This window comes from Misgurnus anguillicaudatus, chromosome 14, assembly GCF_027580225.2.
Source record: "Misgurnus anguillicaudatus chromosome 14, ASM2758022v2, whole genome shotgun sequence".
NCBI classification, from domain to species: Eukaryota; Metazoa; Chordata; class Actinopteri; order Cypriniformes; family Cobitidae; genus Misgurnus; species Misgurnus anguillicaudatus.
In genome coordinates, this window is record NC_073350.2 from 22,100,246 (window position 1) to 22,111,035 (window position 10,790).

The window sequence follows — 10,790 nt, forward strand, 5'->3', positions numbered from 1 at the left end:
AATTGGATCGATTATTGCTTCTTAAATCTTATTTATATAGGATCTCTTAAGAGATTTATTTCGTTAACCTGACAGCAAATACCTAAATGAGCACGAGGCTGAATCTAGCTAAATGAGCTTATAACGGTAAACATTATTAATGCGGAAATATCTGGTAACAGTATTTTTATTTCTTAAGCCAAGGGATACATTAAAAAAAAAACATTTATAGTACGACAGGAATCAAAAATTACATTATTTGCAAAACACTGGGTTTCAATATTCTTAATATTCAAAAAGTTTTGGGATTTAAAAAAGTTTTAAAATGAACAGAAATTTTATTAAGAATATACAGAACTAAAGAGCTAAAAGAGACCAAATCTGTGACTGACCATTTTAACACTGTACAAAAGGTGAGACCTGCTTGCTTCAATTGAAACACTCAAAATTCTGTTTACTACATTCTCAACTCAAGCTATGAAAAGTGTATGTACATTTGTAAAATTGATGTACATGTATGCATTTTGCAATGAAACCCTAAAAGAATACAAAGCAGAAGAGGTACACAGTTGGTAACAAACTTTGGGACCTCATTGTATACATTCCAATTGTACTTTATATGTATAGTATAAAAGTACTCTACGTAACAGTACAAAGAAAACCAGATACATTGTATGTACATGCAACAAAACTGAAAGTAATGCTAGTCATGCAATTCAAACCAGTAAGAGAACTGTGAGCTTTAAAGTACGTTCGATTTTATTACCAGTTGCGCAGATTGATCGGTGTATGACATCAAAGTACAGCGAGAGTGGTTCGATTCCAAATAACTCTCGCGGTATGCTGACGTCATACGCCGTCGGGTCTGCGCAGAGCCGCGTGAAGTCGAACAGACCTTTAATTTATTCAAGTGTGTTAAGTCACGTGTTTCCGGGTTAGGAAAGCACTTCCTAACCCTCTGCTGTGTCAGTTATTTAAATTTAACGAATGTGAGGCTCGTTTAGCAGGTAGGTCTTTAAATGGCGGCTTGTTGTTTATGTATTTTATTCTGATATAACCAGTAAAGGTATGTAGCAACGCTTATATACCACGATGGCATTGTTACTTACACCCAATTCCCGCTTGCTAACACTTTAGCCACCATGCTAACATTGACGCCAGTGAGTGTTAGGCTGTGTTTCAAAACCTGGTGAGCTCACTACCTGGATAGCATTTCTGGGTTATCGAATGTCGTGTTATAGTGAGCACAACGAGCTGGTCCCAGTACGGAGAACTTCAACAGGCATTTAGCTATTGCTACAGTCATAGGTGCCTGATCTGAGTGATGTCAGGAAATTGTATTCATCGCTATTTAGTTGTAAATTCTTCCAGACGAACAGAGGTTTGACGTTAAGCAGATGTTTAACCACTTTGCCTTTTAATAATGTTGCATTCTTGATACATTGAATCTGACTGTAGCTCTACTTATGCATACTTCCCTATTGCAGCTCAAAAACAGGCTTTACAAACATGGAAACAGAAGAAGCCGCAGCTGTAATACCTGCAGAGCCACCAACCGAAGAGAAAGATAGCAAAGAGCCCGCATCAGGTACAGACATTCAGGTCCCTGCAACAGACGAAAAGATTCAGGACCCTGCAACAGACGAAAAGATTCAGGACCCTGCAACAGACGAAAAGATTCAGGACCCTGCAACAGATGAAAAGATTCAGGACCCTGCAACAGACGAAAAGATTCAGGACCCTGCAACAGACGAAAAAATTCAGGACCCTGTAGCAGACAACAGCATTCAGGACCCGGCAACAGACAATAAAGAAGAGAAGGTTGCAACAGACAACAAAGAGGAGAAGACTGCAACAGACAACAAAGAGGAGAAGACTGCAACAGATAATAATGAAGAGAAGGCTGCAACTGAGGTGGAAGGTGAGACTTCCAAAGTCACGGATAATCCTGTTTGTGACTGGTTGGAGCCACTTGATGAAGACTGTGAAGATGTTGATAACCAGAGCTTCGACCGGGATGGAACTGGAGATGCGGAACTGGAAAGCCTTGCTGGAAGTGAATGGAGTGTGACGAGCAGTAGGAGAAACTTGGGGGAAAGAGGGGGCAGAGGTGGTGGGTATGTATAAAACCCTTGAAATTCTCATCTGACATTTGATTGTTATACATAACTTAATAATACATAGATACATAGTTAAAATGGGTATATATACATGTGTATTTTTAGAGTGAAAAGAAGGAGAAGAGCAGAGGACGATGAAGACTGGGAGGATTGCCCTCTTTTAGGTAAAGGATGGAAACGCAAGCAGGTTTTCCGTCGTTCGGGCACAAGTGAAGGGCGCAGTGACACATACTATAGGAGGTATTTTTAAAACTGCCTAAATAAATGCTGTTTGCATGCATCCCTTTTTTAAGAATGGTTTTGTCTTTAAACTTTTTGTATTCATTGATGTTCATCTGTGTCTTTCCAGCCCAGGCGGTCAAAAAGTGAGAAGTAAGGTTGAGCTTATGAAATACTTGGATGAATCCAAGGATCTCAGCAATTTTGATTTCAAAACAGGACAGCTGCTTGTTGGTGGGGCTCGAAAAAGAGTAAAGGTGAGATGAAAGTCTTCATCAGCATGCATCTTTCATTTTAGTCTTTTTAGTCCAGTTTTGACTTCCCACATAGTATTATTGCTGGCTCTTCCGAGACCAAAATGAACTGGATAGTCCAGAATCCACCTTCAGTTCTGATTTTAACAACATTGCTATTAAAATAAAAAATAAATAGAAGAAATTGGAGTCCCCAGTCATTTAACAAGTCTTCATTTTTACTCCATTACTCTTTTTTTATTATTTTATTTTTATTTTTAACGACAGCATCACTAAAACTACTATTAGAAGTAGAAAAAGGTGTTTATTATTTTTCCATTAGAAACAAAATGTATGTTGCACTCCATGTCTGATTTTATTGCTGATTTGAAATGTTACAAAAATGTGAATTTGGCAAGCAGGTTCGAGTTTTATAGGGTTTTGGATATTTTAGGATCTTTTAGGATATATGTTACAAAGATTGCTGCCAAGTGACTTGCTTAGATAGGGACTTTGTCAATAGCCAAGGATTTTAGTAACACTTAACTTCGGTGCTTTCTAGAGGTTGAATCCAAATTCAAGCCAACTGGATCCAAATACTAAAAGTGGAACCCCACCGAAAAGTATTCCCCATACAAATCCTGTGACGGACACCACTCTCCCAAGCCCCACCACTCATAAAGAGCCGACCGCAATTCCTGCGAATCCACCTGCTCCACCCTCAAGGGAGTCACTGTCTGGCACCTCAGATGGCCTTGTCAATGGCAATGGTGTAACCTCACAACCTTTGCTTGGGTATGCAAATAGTTCACAGCAATAACTAGTTTTTCTACATCATAGCCCTGAAAATAGTGCTCTGTAAAAAAATTCTGAAATGAAAAAAATCATGGCAAAATAAATTTAGCTTAGTTGCATAGCTTAAAATAGCTTAGTTGTCATAACAACTAAATAATTGACTACTTTGTTTTGTTAAAGTTGAATTTGTTTATTTTCTACAATACAAAATGTCTCTTTTTCAACCAATGGATTGTCAGAACAAAACAGACTTTGTTAACTTTTTTGTACAAAAATTCAATAAAGATTTCCACCAATATTTCCTTATGGTCTTTATATGCCTCTTTAATTAAAACACTTTTTTTGAGATGAAAACATTGTTTATTTATCTTACAGATAATATACATTAATACGTAATGTAAATATAATATAATATACATATATATAAATGTATATATAAAATAGTTTTTATATATAAACATAAGTAGGGCTGATACATAGACATTATTAAAAAATAAATTGCAATTGCTTTATAAAAGCATGTTTTTTTCTTATGTGTTCACTTTGTTTAGCTCCTGCCAGAGATGCAATAAAACCATTTCAGTTGACGAGGGACAAACAATATGCCAGAACTGCAGAAAAGAATTGAATGCATGTGAGTCAAAATGTTTCATATCTCTCATGTGATCCAACTGCCAATACTTTGGTCTGATGTGTGCTTTTAAGTGGTCTAATTAATGTTTTGCTTTTTGCTTCAGCTATCGATAGGCGCCGGAAACTCAACAAAAAGGTTGGTTACTTTCTTTTGCCCTGTGGTGTTTTGACTTGTCATTGTTAAAGACAAACAACATTATATATTTTTTTCTGTTACTTAGTGGCTTCCTTGTGGCCGATGCCGAGCTTGCCAGCTTACAGTGGACTGTGGAAAATGTGTTAATTGCAAAAATGGTCGGCTAAATGCCCGTTCCCGAAAAGTACTAAAATGTCGCAAACGGAAGTGTATGTGGCCAATCCGCAATGACAGATTTGCAAAGGCACATCTCTCTTTTTTGTTAATTTTTTTTAATTTATTTTCCAGTGGACAGATGATGCTTTTCTTATGTCAGGAAACTTATCTAAGAATAAAAATATAGAGGTGATGTTCTAAATATCCAGTTGTAGTTGTATACAACACTTTACCTCCATTGGTGTGGGCCTTAATATTGGCCATTAAAGGGTACTTTTTGGAAAATATGCTTATTTTCCAGCTCCCCTGGAGTTGAACATTTGATTCTTGCCGTTTTGGAGTCCAGTCGGCTGATCTCCGGGTCTGGCGCTACCACTTTTTAGCATAGCTTAGCATAATCCATAGAATCCGATTAGACCATTATCATCTCACAAAAAAATAACCAAAGAGTTTCGATATTTGTCCTATTTAAAACTTGACTCTTCTGTAGTTACATTGTGAACTAAACCGATGGAAAATTAAAAGTTGTGATTTTCTCGGCAGACATGGCTAGGAACTACTATACTCTCACTCTGGCGCAACAATCAAGGACTCCGCTGCTGCAACACGGCTGCAGGAGGCGCAATGACATTACACAGCACTGCAGCCTAAAACAGTTCCCTTGGTTAGTTTCAATAGCAGGGGACTATTTTTGGGCACTACGTAATATCATTGCGCCTCCTGCAGCCATGCTACAGCAGCAAAGTACTTAATTATTACTCCAGAATGAGAGTATAGTAGCTAGCCATATCTGCCTAGAAAATCACAACTTAGTACATGATGTAACTACAGAAGAGTCAAGTTTTAAGTAGGAAAAATATTAAAATTCTTTGGTTCTTTTTTAGCATGATGCTAATGGTCTAATCAGATTCAATGCATTGAGCTAAGCTATGCTAAAAGTGGTAGCGCCAGACCCGGAGATCAGCTGAATGGATTCCAAAATGGAAAGAAGCAAATGTTTAAATCTAGGGGAGCTGGAAAATGAGCATATTTTCAAAAAAAAAGTGGAGTGTCCCTTTAAAGTCAGGCTGTTATACTGAAAATGAATAAAATGTTACATATGGCTGAACTTCTCAAACCGCTTGTATTTTGTTAAACTGGCCACTATGTTTTGTGGTAATCAGCCACTTTTGTCACTTATTCTTTTTCAGTTATCTCCTCCATTTTATTTAGCATGCTTTGTATCTAATAACATCAAATCGTTCATCCTTATACTTTACCCATTTTAGGGTTTTCCACCGACATCCCATGAGCATCCTTCAAACTCTACTGCCTTTGACATAAAGCCAAGTTATTCTAAAGTGAGAAACCAATCTTTTTGCTTGTTTTATTTCTGTTGTGCCTGAGAAAAGATTTTAAGAATGACACTTTTATTTATTTTTCAGCCACCAATTTCAGATATTGAGGAATCGCAGGTAACAGAACACAAATAATCTGTCGGAATGCCCCAAGATCTTTCTGTATTTCTATGTTATAGCTATTTTCCCCCCTGTATTTAGACCTCATTTATGCAGTACAGTGATTCAGAAGATGTGTCTCTGTTTCTTGGTAATGATGGTGACAATGGCATGGATGAGGTAGAGTTCAACCCAGACAGTTTAAATATTTGTGTGAATACTCAAATCTAAGCATTTATGGTCTCCATAATGCTTTTTATCAAAATGATGTCTTTGTGTTCCATCTTGCTCAAACGATTTGTAGTTTGGCTCAGGAAAGGTGCGTCGCCGGTCCTGCGGGAGATGCAGAGGTTGCATTCGTAGAACAGACTGTGGGACATGTGACTTTTGCATGGACAAACCCAAGTTTGGAGGCAGAAATAAAAAAAGACAGAAATGTCGCCTACGACAGTGCCAAAGAGAGGCTATGGTAAGTTTTCAATATATGTGAACCTGTCTGTGAAAACCCAACCTGTTGTTTACAGTTTTCTACATAAAATCATCCTAGATAATGTAAAAAACATTCTGTGAAAATATAACCTTGATATCTTTAATATTGACTTAGTAAAACCATGCCAAAAATTGAAATCATTGCGAAATGAATTTTTGAAATCAAACAAAAATCTCAGATTAAGATTGAGACTTTTATAAATATTTTAATATAATAAATAAATAATATATATAAGATTAAATATTTTACAAATATTGTCACACATGGTATTGTTTGTATTAGTTTATATTGATCTTTAAAATTGTTTTTATGTGAATTAGTATTAAATTGATTGCTTCTAATCTTTGTTTTGTTCTACGTGTTATTTGTTTCTCATAGTGCTGCCTCACGATTAGTCGCGACTAATCCTTTGCAGAATAAAAGTTTTTGTTTACATAATATGTGTGTGTGTGCTGTGTATAATAATTATGTATATATAAATACACACACATTTATTTATTTATATAATAAATATTTATAAATAATTTAAATTATATGGAAATGTAAACATGTATATACACATGCAAATATTTCTTAATTATATACATGCGTGTGTCTGTGTGCATTTATACATAATTATTATACACAGTACACCCACATATATTATGTAAACAAAAACTTTTATTCTACAAATGATAAGTCGCGATTAATCGTGAGGCAGCACTAGTTTCTCAGTTTGCTTTTTGCCTCTGTTTTTATTGTACTGACTATATTTTATTGTATATTATAGTCATCACCACATTAAACAGCATTCTTTTCCCAATTCTTGCATTCAACAGAAACACTTGCTGCCCATGGATGAGAGTCAGGGGCAGATGCTCATACCTCAGGACTGGTTTAATCGAGGTAGACGGAGGACACGCGGCAGACCCAGAAGTAGAAAGTTGTGGGATTTTGAGGATAATGGCGCAGAACAGTTTGGGAGACCAAAGGCATCTGCATATATTGCCAATAGGAACAGACTCATTCCCCCCAATTACAGGAGAAAGGTAAATCTATGGAGTCCTCAGGAGCGTGACCTGAAGTATTGCTTTAGTTTGCCATTAACAACACTTTCTTTGGTTTTGACTTTTGTTTTAGGCTTTCAATTATCCGGGCTTTCCAAACAGTCATATTCTGAACAACATTCCACTTTACAGTTCGCAAAATGTTGAGGTATGTTCTCGCCCATCACTGGTACATAACCAAGGACTCTCCTATTTATATTATAAAAAATAAATAATTAAAAGTGCAACTGATCCAAATGCAGAAATAAACACAGGGTTCCCGCGGGGTCTTAAAAAGTCTTAAAAAGTCTGAAATTTAGAAAGTTAAATTTAAGGCCATAAAAAGTCTTAAAAATGGCCAGATTTTCACCCTAGGTCTTAAATTTAATTAACCCAAGTCTTAAATTTCTTACCTCCATTTATTCCCGAAAAGGTTGTCCGAAAAAAATTAAATGGTAATTGAAAATGCTGTAGAACTAATCAGTGACGGAGGAAGAATGTATTTGATGGGTGGGCCTCTAAAAAGAAAGGTTCTGCACTTTGCGTGTCACTGAATGTCTCTTCAATCCAGTTTTTAATCATTATTTTTTAAAGAGGATACAAATGTAGGCTATTATAATCCACGCAATTCATGCCATAAGCTATATTTCAGGTGTTGTGATCCGACTGTATACTGTAGGTTTGGCGAGAAACAAACCTTAAATGCAGTTTTTTATAAGCAAAAGTCTTTTCTGTGTTAATTTAACCAACTAGCCCGTGGCTTACCTGAGCATTTGCAAGGTAATGAAACAGAGGACCCAGAAGCAAAAAAATCAACACTGCTTTATTGAAAATCAACTTAAACAGTCAGGCCGTCAAGTCCCGCGGCATCGACAATGAGTCAACTTTAGTGTTACACAGTTTTCATATGCAGCCTACAAATGCGACCTCTGGAGGCTACAGCCTTCGGATTTAGAAACGGCCTTGTTTGCAACACACAACAAACCACGAACAGCCTTTTAATAGTAAATTTCCTTTTCATTTCATTATTGTGTAATTAGAGAGGGGAATAAATGCTATGGCGGTATAGCGCATATTTATGCATATAACGTATGGGTGAAGAAAGTGTAAAACATGTTAACAAGGCACATATCAGCAGCTGACCATACTGATCTTCCCATATTAGTGGATTTTATTTGTCAAAAAAAATAAAAACAATAAACAAAGATATAATAAAAATATAATGTTTTGAGAATTTCTGAGATCATTGTGCCGCTTTGGTCTTAAATTTCACTCATAATGGTCTTAAAAAGGACTTAAAAAGGCTTAAATTTGACTTGGTGAAACCTGCAGGAACCCTGAAACATTTGCCAGCATGTAGCTCTTAAATGTGGTTCAGTTTAATTTTTATTCTGATCAGATTTAAATAAATGTTTATATTTAATGTTTCTGTTACACCCCAACCCTATTTCTTGAGAAGATTAGCACGCAGCTGCACATAGGAAGTGTTGAAATGATGCAAGGAAGTGGGCTTCAGGACAGTGGCATCAGTAGCAGAGCCCTTCTGTCTGTTGTAAGCTTCTTATGGTTATTTTTTAATGCAGTAGGAACAATACATTTTTTATGTAAACAAGTAGGAAGTAAACAGCTTTTTAGGTTCATCTGAGGTCCTTTTGCTTTCGAAGGTGGTAAAAATGAGAATAATTAATTTTTAGTAGATTTTATTTCGCAAGAAAGAGAACAACACATGGATCTGTTGCATGGGGTATTTTTTATTTATTAATTAATTAATTTATTTATATTTCTGCTTGGGCATCTTGGTCTAGTAGAAATGCATAAGGATGTTTTTCAATGAGTTGCTTTCTGTATTAAATGAATCTGATTATTTTCATTTCCAATTTTTTTGTAGAGACCAGATTTTCAGCACAAAGTTTATCCTGCACCGAGATCCACAAGTTCGTCATATATACCAAGCTATGTTGAGGAAAGCTTTAGGCAGGAGAAACAAAGTTTTCCAAATCAGGAACCATATCAGGAAGAGCACCATGGCGATTCTTCCCCATCGGTAAGGAGCCGTTTTATGGATATTGTCAGAATTATACACTCGAGTAACAATGTTATTACTCCGCATCCAAGGGTGTTTAATGACAAGCTTTGTAATGCTATCTTTTCCAGATCACTCAGATATTTAGCATGGCCGACAGCACTACCAAAGGCATTGATCCTGACCATGAACTGATGCCGCTCCTGAAGTCTCTTCATAGCATGGTACTTCCTGTCCTTTGGTTTTGCATTGTGGCAGAGGGGCCACAATTACAGCTAGTGCAGTGCTCCAAGCGTTCCGCTATGGCGGACACCGTTGTTATTATTGAGCCTGGCTTTCAATACTACATTAGTGTCCAGGGACAGCCACTCCTGCCCACACACAAACTCTATGACATCCACCCAACTCGTCTCACCACAACAACCGAGATCGTTGCCCTCTTGGAGGACCTGGAAAGGCACATCGTCTGCCAGGGTTTCGAGAACAAACATTCGCCACCTGGACCAGAGCCTGTGCTTCCCGAGCGGGCCGCGACATGTGACTTCCTTATTTTACCGGAGTCAGAACGGTGCCCAAAATGCTCTGCAAAAATTCCACCGCAGACATAGAGTGAATGTTCAACTTGGTCTTCTAGTAATACTCTTCCTGTTTATTCAGTTTTGACTATTTCGGTCCCCTTGCAAGATTGAGTTTCTACTTTAATATTTATGTTGAATTATCTTTTATTTGTTTTCTGGAGGGATTCCACCATTGCATTAAATGCAAAGTCACAAGAATTGAATAATGTCTAAAATGGTACAACATGATCCATGTTATTTTTTCTAATTCTCACTATGTTACATGTGATTTAAAGTTAACTTGCCATTTCTGTATCATTTCAAATTGTTACTATGCTGACCACAATTTGAAAGGGACAAATTGACACGTTTTTTTTTTAGCATTTCTGTACGTTTAATTATCTTTATACATGTTTAAAGTTGTAATGATTATGTACTTCTCAGGGGGGATTTTTCAGAATGGATGAATCAGATGGAAGATCCGTATTTGTTAAAAGATTTAATATGTTTACTGTGTGATATGGTATGAGGCTGCTCTCTGTTTTGGATAGACAATTTTGTACATACTAAAAAAAATTATGGCTGGTAGACTAGATCAACTATAGTGATTTTTTTGTTTTTATTTCCAGAATTTGTTTTCTCTGTTACAAAAAACTTTGAATTATCTTAATTGTACTTTGAATTATCTTAATTATCTTTGTATGATTTTTCATAGGAAGAATCTGAATTTTATTTAATAAATCATAATCGGTTAAAACGCTGTTCTTTCTTATTTAAACCTCACTCAGAAAATGTTTTAAATAATACTAAAAAATTACTAAATTTAGTAATTCACGAAGTTGCCATAACATGCACATGTAAATGATCTCATGCGGTATCGGCTCATATGCAATACACGCATGCGCCAGTGAGCGCGCTAGCACTGCACCTTTGGATCATTTTCGTCCAAAGTTAAACTTCAAATGCGAACTACTACCACATTTTATTG

General features: G+C 36.4%; 1 protein-coding gene across 5 annotated transcripts; it reads left to right on the forward strand.

Moving 5' to 3' along the window:
• The first annotated feature begins 236 nt into the window (after window positions 1–236).
• Window positions 237–10,559, forward strand: mbd1b (methyl-CpG binding domain protein 1b). 5 transcript variants are annotated; one of them, XM_055184343.2, is made up of 17 exons: window positions 237–392; window positions 1,467–2,096; window positions 2,205–2,339; window positions 2,449–2,575; window positions 3,114–3,346; window positions 3,898–3,980; window positions 4,084–4,115; window positions 4,201–4,359; window positions 5,540–5,611; window positions 5,696–5,725; window positions 5,810–5,887; window positions 6,012–6,176; window positions 7,016–7,225; window positions 7,317–7,391; window positions 8,682–8,774; window positions 9,111–9,266; window positions 9,377–10,559. In XM_055184343.2, the coding sequence occupies exons 2-17, from the start codon at window positions 1,489–1,491 to the stop codon at window positions 9,851–9,853; spliced, it is 2,733 nt and encodes a 910-aa protein (XP_055040318.2). In that variant the 5' UTR covers window positions 237–392; window positions 1,467–1,488; the 3' UTR covers window positions 9,854–10,559. The 5 variants fall into 5 exon arrangements, with proteins under 5 accessions (XP_055040318.2, XP_055040314.2, XP_055040313.2 ...); XM_055184339.2 differs by lacking the exon at window positions 237–392 and adding an exon at window positions 831–986; XM_055184338.2 differs by lacking the exon at window positions 237–392 and adding an exon at window positions 998–1,168.
• The last annotated feature ends 231 nt before the right edge of the window (window positions 10,560–10,790 follow it).